The sequence below is a fragment of the Dendrobates tinctorius genome, unplaced genomic scaffold (assembly GCF_039654945.1).
Source record: "Dendrobates tinctorius isolate UK_male_01 unplaced genomic scaffold, ASM3965494v1 ptg000068l, whole genome shotgun sequence".
Lineage (NCBI taxonomy): Eukaryota > Metazoa > Chordata > Amphibia > Anura > Dendrobatidae > Dendrobates > Dendrobates tinctorius.
Genome location: NW_027361736.1, coordinates 24,053 through 50,343, shown reverse-complemented (window position 1 = coordinate 50,343; position 26,291 = coordinate 24,053). Strand labels below are relative to the sequence as shown.

Below are 26,291 nucleotides of genomic sequence, written 5' to 3'. Positions count from 1 at the left end.
TATGAAATGTCTGTTCTGTCCCTGATCTCGGCTTTTAGTTGAGATGAATCTCTGCTGCACTTTATGTACTTGCTCAGTAGTGATGTTGGAGTCTGAAGTCAGGAAAACTGACAAGCCAGAGGTTTGACTTACCAACTCCACAGCCCTGGTCAGGATTTAAAAAAAAAAAAAATTTGGCCTGGTCAGGAAAGTGAAAACCGGGCCTAACCTGACATTTTACGATTCATATAAATGCATCACCATATTTATTTTATCATTATTCTCTAACATTTGAAATTGTAAAGTAAGACACTGGCACAAGTTTTACACGTAACTTATGTTTTTATTTTCCTTTTTTGGGATATCAAAAAAAAACCCTCACAAAATAAAAGTGATTTACTCAAAAATGCTGTCTCTGGCTGATCTGATCTATGGCTCTGATGCTTGTGTCAGACTTAGTTATCAAATGTTAAAAAGGAACATAAAAAGCTAACATGCATACACATGTACATTTTGTGTTTCCTCTTTTCAGAGGTCTGTGTGAACCATGGTCAGAAGTACTGCCCAATAGTTACATACACATGTAAATCACATGTAAGGGAGTGCTTCTCTGTAGGATCCCAAGAGGGGAAGTAATGGCTAATTTAAATAAGCTCATCCAGAGAGCATTCTACCTCATTGTAGCTCATGTCCTATGAAATAGGTAAGGGAGGACAAAGAAAGGCAAAATAGAAGCTTTGCTGGTTATGAGTAAGAACAAATATATAGGTAAGGCCGAGTTTCCTGGATATCCCTTGGTAGTTGCAAATGAAAGGGAGAAAAGCCTATGCCTCCAATTCTAGACCTAATCCCAGTTTGTGACCACCAGCATTTATGTTCTTCCCATCTACCAATGCAGATAGTGTGAGTTTCACTCCTGAGGGGAAAAAACAAAAACACCAAATTTAACACAGTAGTTAAATAAATCAGTACAGTTACTGCAAGTTCTACAAAAAAAAGAAAAAAAAAAAAATATATGCCTGGCCAAAAAAACAATTGTTGCACATGCAAATTGAAAAGCATCATTATGAGGTATTTTACTCAATAAAAGGACTCCTTTAAAGGGGTGGTCCCAAAGTAAAACCTATTTTAATCCTTTATGCTATCCTATTGTAATTTATCTAAATCACTTTTCTAATACACTTTTTAAAAACATTTCCTCTGATGACGTTTTGTGACTCCCAGTTTATGCTGGGATAGTCAAATGAGTCATCTGGGGGCAGAGGCTGAGTCACTGACCAGGTCACCATTCCTTCCCTCCATGTCTGGAATGCTGTTACTGACAGCTCAGTCATCCAGTCTGGTGGAGGGGCGTGCTTAGCGGTCAGTGTTGATTGACAGCTTGGCCATCCAATCTGAGACTGGGAGTCACTGGCTGTCTCCAAGTGTTCATTATCCCAGGTGATTACCAGGCTACTTAACTGGGCTGTTATTCCAAGACCTGTGCCTTAAGGCCCCGTCACACATAGCGATCTCGCTAGTGAGATCGCTGCCGAGTCACAAGTTTTGTGACACAACAGCGATCTCACCAGCGAGATCGCGGTGTGTGACAGCGATCAGCGACCGGCCCCCGGTATCGCTGATCGCTGCAGGAAAGGCCAGGACTTTTTTTTTTTGGTCGCTGGTCTCCCGCTGGCCACCACGCATCGCTGCGTGACAGGTGGGAGACCAGCAATCTGCTGGTAACTAACGTACACATCGGGTATCTAGGGACGCACGTCCCTTGGATACCCGATGTGTACGTTAGTTACCAGCTTCCTGCATCAGCGCGCTGGTTACCAACGTGCACAGCGACGCCGGGCGTCGCTGTGCTGATTGCTGGTGAAGCTGTCTGTTTGACAGCTCACCAGCGATCACATAGCGATTCACCAGCGATCCTGGCACATTGATATCGTTGTCAGGATCGCTGGTGAGTCGCTATGTGTGACTCCAGCCTTACCTTCTGTTTGAAGATCTTTTGTTGCCTGACCTTGGACTTCATTCTGACCATTCATCTGTCTGTTTAACATCAGAATGCTGCCTAACTACACCTCTGTCTCGTCCTTTTGTTTATGACGAACTTTCTTGGCAACCTATTGGGTGGAGACGGCGGATGTCTCTATAGAGGAGATCTGCAAGGTTGCTACCTGGTCCTCTCCATCTACATTCAGATTAGAGATGGGTGTTTCTGCTGATCTCAACTTTGGAAGAAGGGTGCTTCAGAGGCTGTAGTCCCTTTCAAGATTATAATTTGTTTTGGCCTCTGTAATTTTCTTGTGGTGCTGTTGTGAGTGATCGAATAAAGTCCTTACTTACCAATAATGGGATTTTTCGAAACCCATGACAGCACTCTTCTTTTCCCTCCTGTCATATTTGGGCGAGCACTGCCTTTTATAAAAGTTCTTATAGTGCCATCTATAATTTCCTGCGAAGGCTGGGGGTACTGTCATGGTTCCAGCCCTAAGTGTGTCTAGGATGCCGAGCTGACCATGTGTTGATTGACAGCTCGGCCAGCCAATCTAAAGGCCCTGTCACACTTAGCGATGCACCAGCGATCCTGACCAGCGATATGACGCGGTCAGGATCGCTAGTGCATCGCTAAGTGGTCGCTAGTGAGCTGCCACACAGGCAGATCTCACCAGCAACATAGCGGCGGTCGCTACTTGCCTGTCAGACGAGGCGATCCTGACGTCCTCCCGCCCGCGTCCACGCGTCGCTCGTCGGCGCCACAGGAAGCAGACAACGAGAAACTGCCCAGGCCGTTCTCACGCGATCAGCGATAACCAGCGGGGGAGCCGGTCGGAGGTAAGTATCAGACATAGCGATATCGCTAGCAATATCGCTATAACGTCACAAAACCAGTGACGCTATAGCGATATTGCTAGCGATATCGCTTAGTGTGACAGTGCCTTAAGACTGGAAGCCACTGGCTGTCTGCAGGTGTTCATTGTCTCCGGTGATTGCCAGGCCACTTATCTAGGTTGTTAGTCCCAGCCTCTGCCAGACATACATTCAGCTATTGTGTGGTTTGCCTCTCTGGCCTTTGCATTCTGTTTGTAGATCTTTCGTTGCCTGACCTTGTTCTGACCATCCGTCTGTTTAACTACTTCTGCTCTGATCCTCCATCTTCCTGGTATTCTGAACGTGGAACATTACGCAACTACGCCTCTGTCTCTTCCTTCTGTTTAGGACGTACCTTCCTGGCTTTTGATCTGTGACTCCTTGACTATCCAGCCTCATGGCTTGGTCATGAGAAGTGACTCAGCATCACACAGCCTCTGCCTTCTGACTGAAATGAGTCATCAGAAACCTGTTTGAGGGGCTTGGCTAGTCTCTGCTATGAGCATGCCTTTTATCAATTCCTAAGTGTGATCAGTAGATTGTCACCTCAATTGACTTCAATTAATTTTGAATTGTTCAAGTCCTCATTCGACTTAAGGCCCCTTTACATTTAGCGATGCACCAGCGATCCGACCCGGTCAGGATCGCTGGTGCATCACTAAATGATCGCTAGTGAGCTGTCACACAGGCAGACCTCACAGCGATGCAGCAGCGACGCAGCGCACGATACTCACCTTTCACACACAGCGATCCTGACATCCTCCCGCCCGCCTCCACGCGTCGCCAGCAGGAAGCACCCGACGAGAAATGGAGCCGGACATTCTCGCGCTATCAGCGATGGACAGCGGGGGAGCCGGTCGGAAGCAAGTATCACACATAGCGATATCGCTATAACGTCACAAAATCCGTGACGTTATAGCGATATCGCTATGTGTAAAACCCCCTTTAGATTCTCCAATTCTGCCAATGTGCAATATGAACAGTGATGGCACACTCCCTGCCGACTGAGCAGAAGTAAAGAGCCAGCAAGAGACAATGGTCAATGCATGTTACAAGATTGCAGGAAAAACAGAGACCAGTGGGGGCGGTGCAAATGCAAACCGATTGAAGACAGCTGGGGTAACCGTACTAGTGGTGACCGCAGCCTGTGCTCCCTGATGACCACTCCATCTGCTGTTAAGCAGTTAAATGGCGCTTTCTATCTCCAACGGAAGCAATGCGCCACAGCCTCCACAACGCAGGGAGCCGATGGCTTTCTACGGCAGCTGAAGGTCTGCTGAAGTAGCATTAGTTTGGTATTACTGCATATAGTAAAAGCGATTCAAGTTCAAGTCCTCCAAGGGGGACCAATAAATATAGTAATAATTTAAAGAAAAAACATGCTCGTTTGGCATTTCCATAACTGTACTGACCTGACTATCATTGTCAGGTCATTTTTACTGCATAGATTAAACACTGTAAAAGGGTAACTGCAAAGAACGTCAAAAAGGCATTTGATTATATATGTGGCACTCACCTGGCCTGAGAGTCTGGGTGTAACCTACTCCAACAAGACTTGCATTGTTCACCTTTGCCTAATTGAAAGACATTTTAAAAATCAATTTCAATAATTTTTCATTACAATAAGGTTTTATTTTTACAAATGTGAAAATAGGAAAATGGTCACTGCTTCCTTGTAATATAACCTTACTAAATAGGTAAATATACAATTATGCACTATAAATAGAACCCATTTGTTATTAGCATGTTTTGGGTATATTTTAGAGAAATGAGATCTGCAGATGCTTTGATAAAAGTATACAGATGCTACACAGACCAAAAACCTGGCAGTGTGTGGTATTCAAACGTAGACTGCATTCACTCATTTATAGTTCAGAAAATCAAGTGTATCCTCCTAATGTTTGTCCAAATGTGATATTCCGTGCTAGTACAATATGACACAGTCACTGGATATCCTAGGCAGACGGCCAGAGTTTCAGGATTATTGGCATTCACAGATGGTGAACAACATGGTGCACAAACAGCCAGCGGTGATTATTCCATACTCACAGAGAGAGATGCATTAGAGTCCAACTGGTACTTAGCAGCAATGCCAAAGCGGGTACTGTTGTTTCCAGATGTCCAAGCAAGGTTAACTGCTGTCTCCAATTTATCACTAACTTTCTGATAGATGGAGCCAGCAAATTCAGATCCATCATTGCTGACAAAAAAAAAAAAAGTAAAGAGTACGGTTCAATCAACACACAAATACCATTTAAGGCTGGTTTCACATTTGCGTTTTTTTTCGCGGTATTTTAGCGCTAAATAGCGCATGCGTTTTTTTTCCTATACTTTGCATGGGATGCGCTTATGTGCGCATACACATGCGTTTGTACGCGTTTTACCGCGCATGCGTTTTTTTGCGGTATGCGCTCGGGCGCACAAAATGCAACCTGTTGCATTTTTTGAGCGTCCGACTTGCCTCAAAAAAACGCATGCGCGCAATGCGTTTTTTTACAGCAAGACACCCATTATAAGTCTATGGTGAGCATATGTGCGCATTGGCATGCTTATGTATGCGTTTTTTTGCACATGCGTTTTTTTTTTTACCATTAGTTTAGACAATGGAATTTAGGGGTTTGGGTTAGAGTTAGGGTTAGTTAAGGGGGGTCAGGGTCAGGGTTAGGGTCAGTAAAGTCATGGTTTGGGTTAGTGTGAGGGGCCACCTAATGTTGGAAAAAACCGCAAACGCGGTAAAAACGCACTAAAAACACATACAAACGCATAAAAACGCTGCGTTTTTTTCATGCATGCTCATAAAAATGCTTGAAAAAAACGTAGCAGTTGTATGCTTTTGTATGCGTTTTTTCAATGCGTTTTTTTGCGGGAAAAACGCGCTGCAAAAAAAAGCAAGTGTGAAACTAGCCTAAAAACATGAAAATATTAGAATATTGATTAAGCCTTGTGCTAAAAAAACCCTGTGCGCCTTTAACAATGACCAAACCAGACACGTACATTGCGGACATTTCAGCCATGCTCTAGTTTTAGGGAGTTCTATCAGTATGGTGGGTTCTCCTCTTATAGTTGCCAGTGAAACTTTCCTTACAGATCTCCTGTACATAAAATGCCCGGTGGAAAAGCATGTGACCAGATCTGTTCATCCGCCTCCTACAATAGAAAAAACAGCTTTCCCTGTGAGGCTATTTACAATTAGGGGAGGCTGATGGACAGATCTGGTGACTGCTCCTCCACCAGCAACCATTGTGTGGTCAGTGTGTGAGGAAAGCTGCACTAACATGTACAGGTGCAGAGAACCAATCATACTTCTAGAATACATTTACACAAAATCATGGCCTCTATATGTTCATTAGTTTGTATAAGAAAATTCTGCTAAATTTAACCGCGATTTGTCTTAATGAGTCCAATATTCCAACATCTGCCATACATGGACAGTATATGTAGTGTGTGGGTGTATGGGGTGGACTCAGGAGCTGAGCCTGCATCATACATGGCAGATGCCAGCTGTGTTTAGATAGCCGATATCTGCCTGCAACAGCAGCAATCAGAGGCTCCATAACCGAACCTGAGAAACCAAGGGGAGGCGATTTATCAGTTGAGAAACACTCAGACACAGAAGACATTTCTTTACCAAGCAATCATGAAATATACTCACACGTTGGTGTGGAGCTGGAAGTCTCCTGTCTTGTAACCAACTGCAAAGTTATTCTTGGTCAGCTTGGATTTGGCACTATCAAAGGTCATTTGATAACCAGCAAGCCAGCCTTCATAGCCCACAACAGCTGCTCCATGGATGGCAGGACCAGCAAAATCAAAGTCCACATCACAGCCAAGATTCACATACTCCCGCTTGTAGGCAGCTTTAACCTTACCACTCTTCTTGCTGATTAAATTAAAGCCAGAAAGAAAATTTAGGTTAACCAATATCCAACATAATTTGCACCTTTAATATTTTTGAAGGATGTTGTGCACTACACATTTTCCAGTGAGCCCCTTCTGTTTTAACTCGCAGTCATTTAAGAGCGACAACTTATTTTTTCATCCATAGCTGTGTGAGGATTTGCTTTTTGGAGGAACAAGTTGTACTTTTGAATGACACCATTTATTTTTTCATGTGGTGCACTGGAAAGCAGGAAAAAAAAAATGTAAGTGCACTGAAAGAATACAAATTTTCTCTTTTTACCATGTTCACTATATATGATAAAACTGACCTGGCAATATGACTCGTGGTCAGTACAATTATGCAAAAAGCAAACGTGCAGCATTAGGGTTTTGCTTTTTAAAAGCGATGAAAAAAAAATACGCAAATTTATTCTTTCAAGACACGCAACATTTCCAATTTCAGGATATGAGGCTGTGTGAGGGCTTTTTTTGCATCTTGAGCTGTTTTTACAGATACCATTTTGGGGAACATATACATTTTCTGAATGCATCAACATTGCAGTAAGAGACAAAAATTCTGCTGCTTTGATTTCTTCTTCCTTGTTAAGCAGTTTACCAATCAGGTTAATTTTCGAATGATAGATCGGATTTTACAAATCAGCAATTTTTTTTTTTTTTTAAAGAGGAATCTTTTATTTACTAAAAATGATAAAATGATGTATGCTTTGATTACAGCTCCTTCCAAAAGCACTCTCCTGTTAAACTGTCAAATACACACACCCTTTTGCCATAGGTCCCTCACACACATCCATTTAAACTAATGCCGCATTCACGCAGCCATGTGTCATGGGGCACAATGCATTAATTGTCATCGGGTCTCCTGGCCAGGTAAGGCGAGGCTGGGGAGCAGAAATCGTAAAGTAATCAGAGTGCTTTGCTTTCCCAATCACAGCTGCTCATGCAGAGTGCAGAAGTTATGCTGAATTTCTCTTGTGGTTGCGATTCTCAACATAGACGGCATCTGAGATCATAAAGCAATCAGTGTAATGTCATCTCGGGCCACTGCTTGTGTCCAGAGAACCAAACAGGTGTCAAACTGATCACAACTGCTGCACTTTGCTTTGTCTTCTAAATCTCTGTTGCTTTATTCAATAAAAAATTTCCCAATTCCCAAAGTTGTGGGAAGTGAGGTGGGATGAAGGTGACATTGGAAGAGATCAGCAACCAGAGAGCTGTGGAAAAAGACTGACATGAAGGAGGAGAAAGGGGAAGGTGATTCAGTAAAGCATTCAGCAAGTGCTTTGCCTTCTCAATCACTGTTGCCAAGGTAGAAAACAACAGAAGTAATGAGCTTGTCATCTGATTGCTGTGGTCGATAGAGGCAGTGAACCAGATGACAAAACCAACAAAAGCCCTTTTGTAATCTCAAATGAAGCCTATGTAGAGTGCAGCAACCAGATGAAAAACTTGTCACAATTGCTGCGCTCTGTACTAAAGGTAGTGATTGGAAGAAAAAAAAAAAAAAAAAAGGGAGGTGGGAGGTGCAATAGCGTCAGACACTTCCAGATTTCCATCTGCCAAGTGAGGCAGAAAGATCCTTCCGCATGGCCAAAAGAGCCATTTCAAAGGGAGAGGGAAGAAGGCATGTTCAGCCACTTCTAGAAAGGCTTTGATGGAATGACATTAGCTGCCATTAACACCAACAAGGTGCACGATGCTAAGCCTAACAAGGGAACCCTATAACCGGTTTTATTTTTGCTTTATAAACCATACCCCATCACCTTAAAAATACAAATGAAGTTCGCGCGCCGCTTAGTAACCCGATATTTACCTTAGAGACCAGCGTCCTCGCTGGTGCTGATCGCTGGTGTAGCTGCCTGTTCGGCAGCTCACCAGTGATCCTGACAAGGTCGTATCGTTGTCGGGATCGCTGGTGCATCTTTATGTGTGACGGGCCTTTAGTGTCGCGCCCTGAGGACGTCTGGTTCCAGAAGGGGCAATAGACACTAGAGAGAGTACAGCCCCAGCCTCCTGTGTGAGACTCATAAGAAAATGTCACAAGAAGTGAAGCAAAACACCAAAATTAGCAGGATCAGGACTTTTTTTTTGGTACTGGACCAACCCTTTAACGCTTATTAGTCAAGCTTCATCCTGGTTAATCACTTAACCACAAGAAATCAGCTCTCGTCTGAGAGAAAAGCAGTACACAAGGCATTTCAAGATTTCATTGTATTTTTAAGACTATACACTAAATACACTCACCCTGTGTTCGGTGAAAATGTTGTGTCAAATGTCAACTTCAAGCCTTTAGCTAGCTGTTTAAAAAAAAAAAAAAAAAAAAAAAAGTATCCTTTACACGATGAGAGAAATTAACCACATCAGCCTTTCATGATGTTTAAGATTTTGGTAACAATTTAAAGGGGTTAGCCAGGACTTATTTTTCCCCTATTGGCCCAGAACTTCCAGGCAGGTAGTTGCCAACTACCTGCTTGTTTTGCGCAGCAGTAATATACGGTTCTTTTGTCCTCACTTTACCGGGCATCGCCTTCTCTTCCGGTCTGCTGTGACGATTGGACATCCACTGACGACGTCATGCTGATTGACAGCTGGCTCCCCATAACTAGGCATTGGGTGCTGGCTGTCAATCAGAACAATGATGTCATCAGAAGTAGGGACATCGACGGCAGGAGCGTTCTGTGACCGATCTGAGCTGGCAGAGTTTGTAGTCAGGCAGAATAGGCAGGTTAAAGTTAGCAACTACCAGCCTGTATGCTCTTAGCCGAATAAGGAAAAATAACCAAATGTACCAGGATAACTCTTTTAAAGGGAACCTGTCAGCAGGATTGTGCTGGGTAACCAACAGAGTGTCAGGTTGGCGCCGTTATACTGATTAAAATGGTACCTAGGTTGATGAAATCCATCTTGTGGTAGTTGTTTAATCTTTCAGTTTTGAGTTAATACGCTTGTGCTCCAGGGCAGCCTGTAGGGGGTGAGGGTTTACATGTGGTGCTCCGAATAGGTATTCATTAGTATGTAGTACGGCAGCACGGTGGCTTTCCTCCGGATGGTGGGTTTTCTTCGGTTTCCTCCCACATTCCAAAGACATACTGATAGAGATTTTAGATTGTGAGCCTAATTGGGGACAGTGATGATAATGTCTGTAAAACGCTGTGAAATTAATGGCGCTGTATAAATGAGTAAGATAAAATAAATAAATATGGCTTCTGACAGGTCTCTGTTTCCTTAGTGACCTGCCCCCTATTTTATATAATGAATACCTAATCAGACCACCACATGAATACCCCCCTTCCCCCCCAGACTGCCCCGGAGCACGAGCATATTATTAATCTTTATTTTCAGTTTTGAGGTAAACAACCACAAGACACATTTCATCAACCAAGGTATCATTTTAATCAGTATAACGGCACCAACATGACACTGTCTGTAGGTTACTGAACACAATCCTGCTGAGAAGTTCCCTTTAACATTCTTGACACCGGCAATTCCACTTGTCCAGTCTGCAGACTTAAACATTCATAGCCCTTTGAGTATAGCAAGAAGTTTGTGTTATGGAATTGAATACATAGCGAGGCTTATTTGCATCAGCCTCTATGAGACTCAGGGTGCGAGAGGAGGCACAGAATAGCTCCACAACAAAACAGCCCCCCACTTAATACAGAGGGAGAAAAAAATGACATGTAAAGCAAAAGACCTAAAAAATGCAGGAACACTTCAGTCTGATCGAGATAAATTATACACATATGGCTACAGCCACCCATGAACTGATTAGCAATTGGTGAGTAAAGTTCCATGTACAGACTAAGGCTGGTTTCACATTTGCGCTTTTGTGCGCAGCGCATCATGCGCACCTATATTTAAAATGACGTGCGCATGGTCTTGCGCACACTTGCGTTTTCGTGCGCATGCGTTTTTTTGTCTTTTGCGCCAGGCGCGCCAGACGCAACATGTTGGATTTTTTGGTGCGCCCTGTCTCGTCAAAAAAACGCATGCGCACGCTTGAGCACGGAATGCGCAAAAACGACACATTGAAGTCTATGGTAACGCATGCGTGCGCATGGTCTTGCGCACGGTTGCGTTTTTTTGCGCATGCGTTTTTGAGTGAAACAAGTCTAGAATGTTCTCTAGACAATGGAAAAAATGTCACACCTAAAAACGCATGTGCATAAAAAAACGCAAACGCATGCAAAAACGCATGTAAAACGCTGCGTTTTTTTGACGCATCAGCGTGCGCATGACGTTAAAAAAACGCGCGTTTGTTTTGCGTTTATCTTTGCGTTTTTTATGCGCCCGATGCGCTGCGCAAAAAAACGCTAATGTGAAACTAGCCTAATACTATCATATAGCCCTAATGACTCGCATACATATGTTTTCTTACCTGGTCTTCAATAGTAATTTCTGTCCCCAATGTATTATCTGTGTTCCATTTCTCTGTAAAAGTCAGTCCATACTCTCCCCACTTGTATTTGGTCTCTAAGCTGCCATTCACTTTCCCAGAATCTGTGTTTGATGAACCAGATGTTGCAAATTCCTGAAAAATAAATAAAAAGAACAGAAGCTTAACCTCAATTTCTTAGGCTGAGTGCAGACGGAGTTTTGAGCCCTGCGGATTTTTCCGTGCAGAATGGAAGAAAACCGCAGGTCAAATGACCTGCATTTTTCCTGCGGATTTCTTCCATTTTTCACGCGGTTTTCCATTGCGGTCTTCCCCCTGCGGATTTGGTAACAGGGGAGATAGAAAACCGCACAAAAGAAGTAACATGCTGCGGATTTTGTACCGCAGGAAAACCGCGCGGAAAAATCCGCAGCGTCTGCACAGCGTTTTTTCCATTCATTTTAAAGGTACTGTACATCACAATGCGGATATGCAACGTTTCTGCGCGGTAAAATCCGCTGCGGAAACGCTGCAAATCTGCATCGTGTGCACATGGCCTTAACAGGCAAAGAAAACAGTCTTAGCTGATAATTACTGTGCAGTTGAAAAAGTCAACAGATTACTGCTTTTAGCCATTCCAACTCTTGGAAGGTTCTGACTTTCCTAGTTTTGCCAATATCCCCAATTAATATCAAGGCTATTTAACTCCTTATTGGTTAAGCCATTTTTCACCTGACAGTCCCATTTTTCAAATCTGACATGTGTAACTTTATGTGGTAGTAACACTGAACACTTACATATCCCTCTCAGACTTATTTTAGAACATAATGTGCTTTGTTAGTGATGAATTTAGGTCAATAAAATTTGCATTTATGAAAACATTTGAAGTTTGGGCAAAATTAGAAAAACTTAAAATTTAACCCCTTAATGTCCAATGACGGACACAGACATCTCCCCTGCTTTGATGAGGGTTCCGGTGCTGAGCCCGCATCAAAGCCGGGACATATCAATCAAATTTATTATCGCCAAGTACATATTACATATATACAAGGAATTCTTTGTGGCAAAGAGGCAACATAATATATAACAGATACAACAAGTAACATCCAACAAGACAGATACAGTATATAGTCTACACATGACGATTTAATTGAACAGAGTGGATAGAAGCTGTTCATATGGCGGTTGGTGCTGCATTTGGGGACTCTGAAGAGACGTCCTGAAGGGAGTAGTTGGAATGAGGAGTGTCCCGGGTGAGAGGGATCGGATGAAATTTTCAATGCGTGGGATCGAATACTCTTATCATAAAGATCCTGGATTTTAGGCAGGGGGGAACCTATAATTCTCTCTGCTGTTCTGAAAGTCCTTTGTAAGCGGAGTTTGTCATGCGCAGTGGCTCCCCCATACCAGACTATCAGAGAGGAACAAATCACAGATCTGATGACAGCATTAAAGAATAAGATCAGCAGATTCTTAGACAAACCATATCTTTTTAGCTGACGCAGGAACATCCTCTGTTGTGCTTTTCTTATAACAGCATCCACGTTTTTCCCCCATTTAAGATCATGAGAGATGATAACACCAAAGGAATTTGGTCTCTGTGACCATAAGAACCACTTCGTTATGGATGTAGATTGGAAGTATCTCATGTTGATCTTTCCTAAAATCCACAACCATCTCAGCAGTTTTTTTAGTGTTGAGTACAAGATTATTGGCTTTACACCAGTCACATTCTTTTCACCTCACTCCGATACAAGTCTTCAGCATTTCCCCTGATGAGACCAATCAGTGTCATATCATCGGCAAATTTCAAGATTTTTACTGAGCCTGCTGAAGAGATGCAATCATTCGTATAGAGAGAAAACAGTAACGGGGACAAAACACACCCCTGAGGTGCCCCGATGTTTGTGACCAAGGTGTCCGAAGTGAATAGTCCAACTTTTACACTCTGTATCCTGGCTGTCAGGAAGTTATAAATCCACAAGCAAAAGTTGAGAGGGACTCCAAGAGCTACCATTTTCTTATGAAGTAAATTCGGATCAATGGTATTGAACGCTGAGCTAAAGTCCATGAAAAGAATCCGGACATATGAGTGCAGTTCATCTGTATGATCCAAAATGTACTTCAGTGCCAGATTGACAGTGTCGTTTGCCGAACGATTCTCCTTATAGGCAAACTGAAGCGGGTCCCATAGCTTCTGCGTGAATTTTATCAGGTGGTACATCATAAATCTTTCGAAGACTTTCATAGCTACAGATGTGAGTGCTACTGGTCTATAGTCGTTCAACTCAGAGGATCCCACTTTCTTGGGGACAGGGATAATTGTGGAACTTTTCCAACACTGAGGTACAACGCACTCTTTCAGTGACACATTGTATATATTTGTCAGTATAGGGGCAAGCTGGGTAGCACATACTTTCAGACACATTGGAGATACACCATCAGGGCCAGGTACCTTTTTGACCTTAAGTCCCTTCAGGATGCGTATCACCTCTGCCTCGGAGATCACTACTTGGGTGTTGCACAATGAGTGATCTTTATATGAACAGACTGAGGAGCTTAGAGATGAATAGCCACTGTGTGTAGAGCTTGCCTCAAATCTGCAGTAGAATTCATTTAACTCTGCTGCCAGACTTCTGCTGGGGTTCACTATAGTGGGGTGGCTTTTATAATTGGTGACCTCTCTTAATCCTCTCCATGCAGATCTAGTATCTTTTAATGAGAACCTTTCCTCCAGAATCTTTGCATAATCGTGTTTGGCTAACTTGATCTCTTTAGATAACGAGTTCCTAAGTTTCTTGAATTCAGTAATATCGCCTGCTTTATAAGCCTCCTCTTTTCTCTTATGGATCAACCTGACTTTATTTGTAAACCACAGCTTGTTGTTTCCCCGAAAGTGGACAGATTTGGATGGAATAAACGTGACTTCACAAAAACGATTATATGAGGACACTGCATCAACCCATTCATCCAGACCCGAGCATGTTTCCTGGAATACCTCCTAGTCCGTGCATTCAAAGCATGCTTGTAGTTGCAATTTTGCCTCCTCAGACAATGTCTTCTTTGTATAAACTGTAGGTTTGGATGTTTTCAACCTTTGCCTGTAGGCTGGAATTAAATGAATTAGACAATGATCTGAAAAGCCCACTGCTGCTCTCCTCACTGCCCTGTAGGCCCCTTTTATGACTGTATAGCAGTGATCAAGCGTATTGTTCTCTCTCGTGAAGCAGTTTATATGTTGAGTAAATTTGGGGAGATCCAGGTTGAGTTTTCCTTTGTTAAAGTCCCCCATTACGATCACAAATGCTTCTGGAGATCCTTTCTCCCATTCTGATATTTTGCAAGCTAATTCACCAATAGCAGCTTTAACAGATGCTTGAGGGGGAATATATACTGCAACCAGAACCATAGATGAAAACTCTCTTGGAGAGTAAAATGGTCTACAATTGAGTGCAAGGTACTCTAGATCTTGAGAGCAACCTTTTCCCAGTATGTTAACATCACAGCACCATCTAGTGTTGATGTAGAGACATACCCCACCCCCCCTTAGTTTACCTGAAGCTACAATATCATGGTCAGCTCTGTAGATAACAAAACCAGGTAGATCCAGACTGCAATCAGGGATGGTCTCATTCAACCAGGTCTCAGTAAAACAAAGAGCAGCTGAATTGGCCATATCAGATCTCATGTTACAAAGTAAGCTCAGATCCTCCATTTTGCTAGATAAGGAACGGACATTAGCCAAGTGGAGTGAAGGAAGAGCTGTTCTGAACCCTCTCCTCCGAAGGCGTGCCAGGACGCCTCCTCTCCTGCCTCTCTTGCAGTACACCTCCACAGGTTTCACAGAAGTAATGGATTTTATGTACTCAATTGTTGAATTAGCAATCATGCTCCAAGAAGGGGAGTCAATGAGAAATTGCGGATGATTCCAGAATAATAAATCGTCCCTTGAAATCATAAGAGTAGGTTTACAGAGTGCAGTGGCCATGATTACACTCAGCTTGTAGCTATAAAGACTGAACAGTCACAGCTTAGCCGAGTTAAATGTACAACTTTCCATAAAGGGTGCTCCCAGCACTGCTGGGGGGGGAGGGCATGGATGCAACAAGACAGGGACATCAGGGGACACGCCAACAGTCAGTCCAAACCTGCCCAGCTCACCCCTTCAGCTCCACCTGGACCACAAGATCTCCAGAACATCTCCAGCACCGCACACTCCACCAGTATTCCTATCCCGGGATCATCTGCTTGCTGGAAATGGGTACAAGTTGTAGGAAAGTTGGCAGGCAGCCAGCAGCTTCACTCTCTCCGAGCTGGATCCAGGCACGGAGCTCCACGAGGACAGAAAGACACCGGTCCTAGCTGATCGCAGTCTCCACCCTACTCCCAGCTCTGCCGAATCCTGTAGCTACGCAATGGTGAGTGAACCAAAGGGAGAATTAACAATTAAACGGGGAAAAAAAAAAACTAAAAAAAAACTCAGGCGCCTCATGCCAGAGCAGCCATCTCTCGGCGCTCCTCCTCCGCCTCCTGTTTGGAACAGCTGACATGTGCCCGCAATAGGCGCGAGCGGAACCGCCGTCCGCCCGCGCCTATTAACTAGTTAAATCCCGCTGTCAAAGCTGACAGCGGGCATTTAAATAGCATTTCCGGCCGCCGGGCCGGAAGTGAGCTCATCGCCGACCCCCGTGACGTGATCGGGGGTTGGCGTCATGTTGCCTGGACAACCAGAGGTCTCACAGAGACCACTATGGTTGTTCCAGGCTGATGGCTTTTAGCGCCACCCGGTGGTCGGCGCTGAAAGCACAGGAGTAAGTCTGCTACATATGGGCGATCTGCTCGTCGCCCATATGTAGCAGAGCCAATCGAGTTGTGCATGCTTCAAGCCTCCTATGGAGGCTATTGAAGCATGCCAAAAGTAAAGAAAAAAAAAAAATAGGTATTAGACCTACCAGTAAGGAGGTTTCCAAGAGTCCATCCTGACAACACCATGGAGGACGTCCTCCTCCTTACAGGGACAGGAAAGCACACGAGAGGTTAAAAGGCCCCGTCCCACCCCTTTCCCTCAGTGATTTAACAAGTACCACAGCGTGGATAATGCCATAACTCTTTTAATGATAACCATCATATTACATCATATGACATAACAAAACAGGGAGGGAAATACTCGTGCTGTCAGGAGGGACTCCTGGAAACATCATTACTGGTAGGTCTAATACTTCTTTTTCAGGACGTCCACCTGACAGCACCATGGAGAGTACCAAAGCACCTCCTCAGGGTGGGATCACCGCCTGGCCAACATACCGCCAACTCCCAAATGCGGTATGTTGGCCTGATAGCACGTCAAGTTTGTAGTGCTTGCAAAATGTATTCAGGCTGGCCTAAGTTGCCGCTCTACAAATCTGCTCGACTGAGGCGCCTGCGCGTTCGGCCCAGGAGGCTGAAACTGCCCTAGTAGAGTGGGCCCTTAAGGTATCTGGTGGGCTGTCGTCTTCAATTACTGAGGTGATCCATCTTGCGATGGACGCCTTAGAGGCTTTTCTCCCCCTATTTTTTTACCCCCGAAGAGGATGAACAGGTTTGAGTCAATACGCCAGTCATTGGTGGCCTCTAAATAGCTTATAACTGCCTGTCTTACGTCTAGAGAGTAGAGACACTGTTCTTTCTCATTGCGGGGATTGCTGCAGAAGGATGGTAGCACTATCTCCTGATTTATATTCTGGTAAGAGGCTACCTTGGGGATAAATGCCAGATCTAATCTTAAGGTTAGATGATCATCTCTGATCTGGAGATATGGATCTTTGGTGGACAGGGCCTGGATTTCCCCTATTCTTTTGGCCGTGGTAATGGCTACCAGGAAAGCAGTCTTCCGAGAGAGAGTTGAAATGGTCTTTCACTAGGCGTGTAGGGGTCCCTACATAAGGATCTCAGTACCAGGCCGAGGTCCCAGGGCGCGGTGAGCTGCCTAATTGTGGGGCGAAGACGCTGCGTGGCCTTTATGAATCTTACCACCCAAGGATGGGAGGCTAAAGGGTAGTCGAAGAAGGCGCTCAAAGCCAAAATCTGGACCTTTAACGTGCTGGGTTTAAGGCCTTTATTATATCCTGACTGTAGGAAGTCAAGGACACTAGGGAGGTCGGGGGTACCTGCCGAGAGGTCGGACCTGCCACCTTCCAGGCAGAATGTCTTCCATATTTTTCTGTAGATTGCAGATGTTACCGGTTTCCTGCTGGCGAGTAGAGTGGATATGACCTGCTCGGATAAGCCCTTTGCTCTCAGGATGTCCCTTTCAGGATCCAGGCCGAGAGGTGTAGCCTTGCTGGGTCTGGATGGCGAATCAGACCCTGGTGGATAACGTCTCCCTTCAGGGGTAGCTCGACTGGGTTTCCTACTGCCATTGCTCCTAGCAGCGGAAACCAGCTTCTCTTTGGCCAGTATGGCACTATTAATATCACTGACGCGCGGTCCTCGCGGATCTTCCTGAGTACCGCCGGTATCAGCGCCAGTGGTGGGAATGCATACAAGAGGGGTTCCCTCCAGGCCTGGCTCAGGGCATCCACTCCGTCCAGGTGGTCCGCCGGGTTCAAGGAGTAGAATCTGGCGACCTTTGAGTTCTTCCGGTTTGCAAACAGGTCTATACTGGGGGTCCCCCAAACGCTGACATAGCTGATGGAAGATTTCTTCGTTTAGTTCCCACTCTGTTGGGCTGACCTGCTGTCTGCTTAGATAGTCTGCTACTACGTTCTGAGAACCATCCAGGTGGATTGCCGTTATGGAGAGGACCACCTCTTCTGCCCAGGCGAATATTCGTCCTGTAAGTGCCTGGAGTGGTCGATGTCTCGGACCTCCCTGGTGCCTTAGGAATGAGACTGCCGTTGTGTTGTCGGACATGTCGATTTCTCACTACCGACCGGTTCTGACGCAGGGCTTCCCAGACCGCATAGAGCTCCCTGAAGTTGGAGATCTGTTTCTGATGCTGAACGGCCATCTTCCCTGGAAAATTCTCCCTTCTACGTGAGCTCCCCATCCCCACGTACTGGCGTCTGTGGTGATTACCACGTACGGCGAGGTTGTCCATAGCACGCCCACCTGTAAGTTCTGGGGCTGTATCCACCACCGTAGGGATCTTTTTACCGTGTCTGGTAAGGATATGGGCCTGTCGAGAGAATCCTGACGCCTGTTCCATCCTGCGAGGATTTCCTTTTGCAGGGGCCTCGAATGGGACTGGGCCCATCTGATGCATGGAATGCAAGCCGTCATCAGACCCAGGACTTCCATTGCACCTCTTATGAAGGAGCGATGTTTCAGTAGTCCCCTGACTCTGTCTTGAATTATCTGCTGCTTTTTTCTCGGTAGCCGGGATATTCTGTCTCTTGAACCTAGAAGGACTCCCAGGAAGATTTTCCTGCTTTAGGTCTGACTTCTGTTCGTTGATCAGCCAGCCGAGATACTCCAGTGTTCTGATCATTCGGCTCCTGTCCTGAATGAGCCTTTCTTCTGATCCTGCGACTACGAGAAAGTCATCTAGATACGGTATTATAATGACTCCCTGATTTCTCGAGTAGGCTACCACCTCCGCTACCAGCTTTGTGAATATTCAGGGGGCCGCAGCCAGCCCGAACGGAAGGCACTGGAACTGGAAGTGGCAGGTCCGGGACGGTAGACTGATTGCGAATCTTAGTAAGCTTTGAGATGAGGGATGGATGGGGACCTGATAGTATGCACTCTTCAGGTCCAGAGTACACATGACGGCATTCCTGTCTATAAGTCTATAAGTTGAATTGCCGAACGTATTGATTCCATTCAAAACCTTTTGTATACCACCCAAGCATTTAGGGGTTTTAAGTTTGATCGTTCTGGCCTCGCCAGATGGTTTTGTAATGGAGAATAGGGAAGAGTAATGACCCTTTCCCCTCTCCTGCTGCGGAACTGGCACTATGACCTGAGCAGGTCCTGTAGATCTGCCCACATGGTAGAGTCTTCCGGGACTACGGTGGGGGCGATGTATCTGTCGGGGGGAGGGGAATAACATTCTATGCTGTACCCTTCTGTGATGGTTCCGAGGACCCACTGGTTCTGGGTTACCTGGCGCCACATTGCTGCGAATCGTCGCAGTCTTCCCCCGACACCTATGGCGTCATTGCCTTCTAGACCTGGAGGATGACGTGAAAAGAGGGGCTTTGCTTCTCCTTCCCTGGCTCTGAGTGTTTCTAAAGGAGCCCCTGTTGGATCTACCCTGGCTCCTAAAGTCGGTCTGTCGCCTGAAAAAGGACCCTCTACAAAAGGACTGGGGATGCTTGGGTTTTTCTTCTGGAAACCCCTTGTTTTTTGTCAGACACCTGCTCTAGGATGCTATCTAGAGCTGGCCTGAACACCCTTGAGCCTGAAAAGGGGATGGAGCAAAGCTTTGCCTTTGAAGCATTATCCCCAGACAAAGACTTCAGCCAAACCGCTCGCCTAGCTGCATTGGAAAGGGAGCTGTTTCTGGGTGCGAATCTTACTGACTCGGCCGACGTATCTGAAAGGAACGCAGTGGCTGATTTCATCAGAGGGAGGGAAGCTAGGATCTCAGATCTAGGGGTCTTATTGGATAAATGCTCTTCCAACTGCCCCACCCATAGGAACATGGACCTGGCCATCGAGGTGGCTGCTATGTTAACCTTAGTAAGGGCAGCTGCCGTTTCCCATGTTCGCTATAATAGAACATCCGCCTTCCGGTCCATCGGGTCTCTGAGACTTGAGTCCTCGAAGAGGATGGCAGTCTTTTTGGTCACCTTAGCTACAAGAACATTGATTTTAGGAATTTCCTCCCACAATCGTGTTTCCTCTGGGTCAAAGGGCAGTCGGCTCTTAAAGTCCCGAGACAGTACGAGTCGAAGTTCTGCCTCTTTCCATTCTTCTAGGACTAATGTGTTCGCTTACGGGGAACACCGTTTGTTTCCGAGCGACCAGTCCCCCAAACATCAGGTCCTGTCGGGACTGCGGTTTTGGAACATCCTCGATCTGCATGGTGTTCCTTACCTTACCGCCTGCACCAAGTCATCAGTGTCCTCTAACTTAAACAGGTATTTCCTGCCTTGGTCCCTCCTGTCAGTCGGGATCTCCCCCTCCTCCTCGGGATCCGAGTCCCAGGGGTCTGACCCCTCAGGCGAGCTTGTCTCCGAGGCTAGCTCCATCTCCCACCTCGGCCGCTTCCGGCTTGGCCCCGGACTAGGGGACTGCTACCGTGAGAGACTGGATCTGGAGGCCTGTACTTCCTCCTGAATCAAGGATCACATCTCGGCAAGGAGGGACGGCTGCTCTTCTCTTACAACCCTTCAAGTGCAGGGTCCGCAGAGAGTCTTGATATAGGGGTCTGGAAGCTTCACCCTGCAAACCGGGCATCTGACAGATTTAGATATGGCCTTTGCCGATTCCTTAACCTCTGTCGGGGGGGGGGCTGGGGTACCCTTCTCCTGTACGATACAGAACAGGGATAGTAAGGTCAGTTGTCCTGTGCTGCGGGGAAGGCCGTGTGGGGGTTGGATTGCGCCAGGTGCACTTACCCCTCTGTCGGCTGGCACCTCTGGGTCCATACCACCGAAGCAGCTGTTGCGTGCGGTGAGCCGCTGGCGTGCGGTGAGCCCGTTGACGTGCACTGAGCTTGCTGGCGTGCCCAGGCTGCTGGCGCGCTGATTTCAAGTCGGCGCGTGACGTCATCGCCGCGCTGCGGGTCCTCCCGCGATGACTGAGACTGCACTTCCGCTTCCTGCCCAGCTCTGAAGCCCCGCCCGCCGGGCATCCGGCTTACCGCGGCACTGCGGTCCAGCCTGGAGCCGAGAGCCTCCCACCGGGAGGAGCGGCTCCCTCCAGGAGCGTCGTCCTGCTCCTGGCTTTGGGGCAGAGGGACTCCCACAGGGAAGTGTCGGCCCTGGGCATACTGACAGGGGGAAGGATTGGACTGGCCGCCCAATCCCCCTGCGCCCTCCGGTAAGCTTCCTGCTCTTCCTCTCGTATGTCCCTCCATGCAGGGACAGGAAAGACACTGAGGGAAAGGGGTGGGACGGGGCCTTTTAACCTCTCGTGTGCTTTCCTGTCCCTGTAAGGAGGAGGACGACGTCCTCCATGGTGCTGTCAGGTGGACGTCCTGGAAAAATGTTTAAAAATAAAAAAACCTAAAAGTTCAAATAACCCCCCCTTTCGCCCCAATCAAAATAAAACAGTATTAAAAAAACCCACATACACATATTAGGTATCGCCGCGTTCAGAATCGCCTGATCAATTAAAAAAAAAAAAAAAAAGTATTACCCCGACCGCTAAACGGCGTAGCGAGAAAAAAAGTCAAAACCCCAGAATTACTTTTGATCTCTGTGACAATGCATTAAAATGCAATAACGGGCGATCAAAAGAACGTGTCTACATAAAAGTGGTATCATTAAAAACATCAGCTCGGCACACAAAAAATAAGCCCTCACCTAACCCCAGATCACGAAAAATGCTACGGGTCTCGGAAAATGGTGGTTTTTTTTTAGCAAACTTTGGAATTTTTTTTAAACCACTTAGATAAAAAAGAACCTAGACATTTTTGGTGTCTATGAACTCATAATGACCTGGCGAATCACAATGGTGGGTCAGTTTTAGCATTTAGTGAACCTAGCAAAAAAGCCAAGCAAAAAACAAGTGTGGGATTGCACTTTTTTTCGGCAATTTCACCGCACTGGGAATTTTTTTTCCCGTTTTGTAGTACACGACATGGTAAAAATCAATGGTGTTGTTCAAAAGTACAACTCGTCCCGCAAAAAATAAGCCCTCATATGGCCATATTGACAGAAAAATAAAAAAAGTTATGGCTCTGGGAAGAAAGGGAGCGAAAAACAAAACGCAAAAACGAAAATAACCCCGGTCATTAAGGGGTTAAAGGTATTGTCCGGTCTAAAATGAGAAGTCTGCAGTTACTGTGTGACTGCAGACTTTTGAATCTACCCAGCGCACAAACTGTCCAAATATTTCTGGACCTAACTGATTTTTTTTGTTTACAGAAAAGCAGTGTTTTAAGTTGCAAAACATTTTTACAAAATTATGTAATTTTTTTTTCCCACTTTCACTTGTTTGGGACCAGTGGAATTACTTCTGGGCTCAGAGAAACAACTAGGTCATCTTTTAAACACTTGGACTCCCCTCTTCTCAGAATTTATACTCTCCCCTCCTTCTTCCCTTCTTTGATGTTTGTGTTCTGTCTTTGTGTCTGTCTACAAAAGGTTATGTTCAAGACAACCTGTTTTGTGGTTTTGATTTATCAATGTTCGAAAACTGCTGGATATTTCAATGCTGGATATTTCTAATTAGGAAAGGTTGGACAATTTTCTGTTCTTGCTTTGCTCAATATAATAGGTTTTCATTGACCCATTTTAGCTCCTACATCTGAGTAATCTGTTACCCTACGGAATTCCCTCTTTTATTGTTCTCCACAATGCCTTGCCAATGTAATTCCTTTTATTTCCGGAAGCAGTAGCCAAGCCTCTAAACCAGACCCAGACAGGGTGTGAAAAGACTCACATTACTGGCAAGTAATTTTTTTTCCAGGACCCATGAGATCACCCATTGAGGTTTTGAGTCTCGGGGCTCTTTAGGGTGTGTGCACACAAGCGTTTTTTTCGCATTTATACCGACAAAAACGCTTAAAAAAAAGCATCCCATTCATTAATAAATTCTGCACTTTGTGCCTATTGATGAGTTTTTTTCCGCGAAAAAAACGCATCGCGCTCATTAATTTGCGGAAAAATCCGCATTTCTAGCTATTTTCTATGACACTGGGGATGCTCCGGAAAAAAAAAAAAAAAAAAAAAAAAAAAAAAAAAAAAAAAAAAAAAAAAAAAAAAAAAAAAAAAAAAAAAATCGCAGCAAAAACAGGCTGAAAAAAACCAAAATTCGCGTTTTCTGGGAAGGAGTTGTTTTTTTTTGTCAAGAATTTTCTGCATACGTGGGTACATAGCCTTACGTCAATAGCGGATGTAATTGCTTTAATCAGCCTGTCCATTTCTTCAACCGAAGAACATGGACATCATGCATTAATTTTTTTTCTCTTTTTTTGTAGTAAATGTCGGGGGGTGCGGGTTGCCCACTGGGGACCAGCACACTTATCCATCATTCCCACATAAGGTTCTAATTAAAGGCAATGCCTGGTTTCCTTTCCACTCCCCATACACAAGGCTGTTTTGGTAGAGTTAAGTCATTAGTAATAGTCACACTGATTGCAGACTTATGAATCCCCTCAGCGCATGTACTGTGCACTGAGAGGACTCACCGGTTTTTTGACCCAGGAATGGCGGTGATGCATATCACATGCATACTCCTGGGCAGAAACCAACTAGTGGGCGCAGCCTCGCCCCATACAAGTGTATTGGAACGGCCACGCCCACCGCCGTTCAAATTGTTTCAAATTCTTATGAAACAAGTTACAGCACATACTACATTGTACTACTGTACCCAAGTGTCCATTTTATAACGACGGGACAAAAACAGACACCGACTCAGACATCACCAGCGCACTTGTCATCAGGGCGCGCCTCCATGATTCAGTATGTCCTGGCAGGTCCTGGAAGATGCAGTGGCCTTTTAAACTCACACCAGCCATCTTCCCTCAAAGAATCATTGTTTCCAGGACAAACTTGCCCCAGCAGAACCTGATGGCTTAAAATGGTAACCAGGCCAGGGGTCTGGGCAAGTATTTGATTCAATGTCTGGAGTCAATCTTTCCTCTGGATGGACTGTGTAGGGTTCCTCTAAGTAAAGCAAACTAATTGATGCGCTGAAAAAGCTCCACCCTTTAAGTATGTAGGTTGCGTGTCCTTGAAGCGTGGATCATCTCCCTCTCTCTGAGAGCTGTCATGGGTTATAGGGAAAACAGTTTTTTTCCCCTTATTTTAAAACAAACTACGACCATGGGAAAGGGGTTTTCCGATTCATGGAAAACACTCTTAAAGGGAATCTGTCAGCAGGATCTTGCTAAGTAACCTACAGACAGGGTCAGGTTGGTGTTGTTAACACTGATTAAAAAGATACCTGTGGTGATGAAATCCATCTTGTGGTTCTTGTTTAACCAGTGTAGAGGTACTGTCACACTTAGCGAGCTGCCACACAGGCAGATCTCACCAGCGACATCGCTGGGGTCGGGGGTCGCTACTTACCTGTCACACCAGGCGATCCTGCGTCTTCCCGCCCGCGTCCACGCGTCGCTCGTCGTCACAGCTGGAAGCTGACGACGAGAAACAGTCCAGCCTGTTCTCGCGCGATCAGCGATAAGCAACGGGGGAGCGGGTTGTAGGTAAGCATCAGACACAGCGATATCGCTAGCAATATTGCTATAACGTCACAAGTTATAGCGATATTGCTAGCGATATCGCTTAGTGTGACAGTACCTTTAGAGGTTTCCAGCTAATGACATGCCTGTAGGCAGAGTCTTATCTTCCTGGTCTAAGCCATAGAATCCAAGGAAAGACCTGCCCACAGGCCGTGAAGAAGCACAAGTGTGTGTCTCTATGATGAGAACATGTTTGTGCCTTTGTGCTTCAGGGTGGCCTTTGGGCAGGTCTTTCCTTGGTTTCTCTAACCTAAAGCATCTCATTAGTTGAAAACCTGTAACACTGATTACACAAGATTGATTTCTTCACCCAGGTATCATTTGAATCAGTGTACCAGCAGCAACCTGACAATGCCTATAGTTTACTTAGCAAAATCCTGTTGACAGGTTTTCTTTAAGCATTGCCCACCCAATTCAAGGAAATAGAATGAACTGTGCTATGGAGCAAGGGTTGGGCATCTGCTTCATGTCGATAGAAAACTATAGAATGCAACATCATCCATATCAAATCACAGGCTAAGTGATGGATTGACAGGATTGCGGATGATGCAGAGCATGGTCTGGGTCCACCCATTGAACCATCTGGGGCCGATTTGCATACAACTATAAAGTGTCTATCAAGTATACTGGGCTATGGGTGTGAAATGAAGGCAGTTAAAAAGCTTTATAAAAGGAACCAACAACGCAGTGGCATGAAATATTAAAAGGAATATGTCACTGGATTTTTTTATGAAGAGAAGCTGTTCACACTACACATAAAATGCAGATATATGCTCACCACTCCACTTGCAGACTTTGTCTTAACATCAAGTTTCACCAGCCCAAAACCTGAACAAAAAAAAAATATATTTAGTTGAAGGTAATTGTCAGAAGGTTTTACTACCCCATCTGATAGCAGCATTATGTAAGGACAGAGACCCCAACTGCAGCGATGTATTATTGTCTTTCTACTACAAACCTAGCAGAACTTGGAATGCTGAGCACTGTGTAACCCTGCCTACAATACAGATTGGTAGCTTTCTGGGTACATTGAGAGAAAGCTGCCAATCTGTGATGAGGGTGGAGTTAGAATAGGAGTCAAGCGACACCTAGTCCATTGTAGTGATAATGATTGATTTTACTGAACCTACAGCAAAGAGCCTACTAAGTGATACATCACTGGAAGCAGTGTCTCAGCCCCTACAGCATGCTGCTGTCAGAATACAATGAAAAAAACTGCTGAGATTTGTTTTTTTTTTTTTAAAGGGGATGCATGCAAATATAAAATAAATTTCACCATTAAAAATATTTACATACAACTAACTTTGTAATTGCCTCTTCAATTTAATGAATTTCTGTTCTGGCATTTTCTGGTTCTCTGCAGCTACAGATTGGTGTGATAGGTGCCTCCGCACCATGTACCATGAATACTGCAGTTCATCAGTTCAGCGCAGTCAAGTTTCGAGACTACAGGAATCATGCTTTACACTACTTAAGAGTCTTACCATATCCTTTACTGAAGACGTCTCTAGAAGACTTGCCAAGGTCTGCGTAAGATGGTGGGACAGCCATTTTTACCTTAACAAAAGGGGAAAAAAAATTAAAACATCCAGAAATATTAAACATTTAAAAGGGAACCTGTCACCTCATTTTTCACATATAAGCTGCAGCCACCGCCATTTGGGGCTTATCTACAGCATTCTATAATGCTGTAGATAAGCCCCCTAATGTAACCTAAAAGATAAGAAAAACGAGTTCTATTATACTCACCCAGGGACGATCCAGGTCCAGTGCCTCCCATCTTCATGCGATGACGTCCTCTTCCTTGCTCTGTCTCGGCTGCTGCGCAGGACTACTGATCTG

At 45.1% G+C, this 26,291-nt stretch overlaps 1 protein-coding gene across 1 annotated transcript; it reads right to left on the bottom strand.

Annotated features, from left to right (window-relative positions):
• Positions 1-301: 301 nt before the first annotated feature.
• Positions 302-26,080, bottom strand: VDAC2 (voltage dependent anion channel 2). The gene is made up of 8 exons (XM_073581032.1): positions 25,934-26,080; positions 25,228-25,277; positions 11,114-11,266; positions 8,980-9,032; positions 6,491-6,718; positions 4,888-5,038; positions 4,355-4,412; positions 302-895 (listed from the first exon to the last, which is right to left on the bottom strand). Exons 1-8 carry the CDS (start codon positions 26,052-26,054, stop codon positions 804-806), a joined length of 906 nt encoding a protein of 301 aa, XP_073437133.1. The 5' UTR covers positions 26,055-26,080; the 3' UTR covers positions 302-803.
• Between the last annotated feature and the right edge of the window lie 211 nt (positions 26,081-26,291).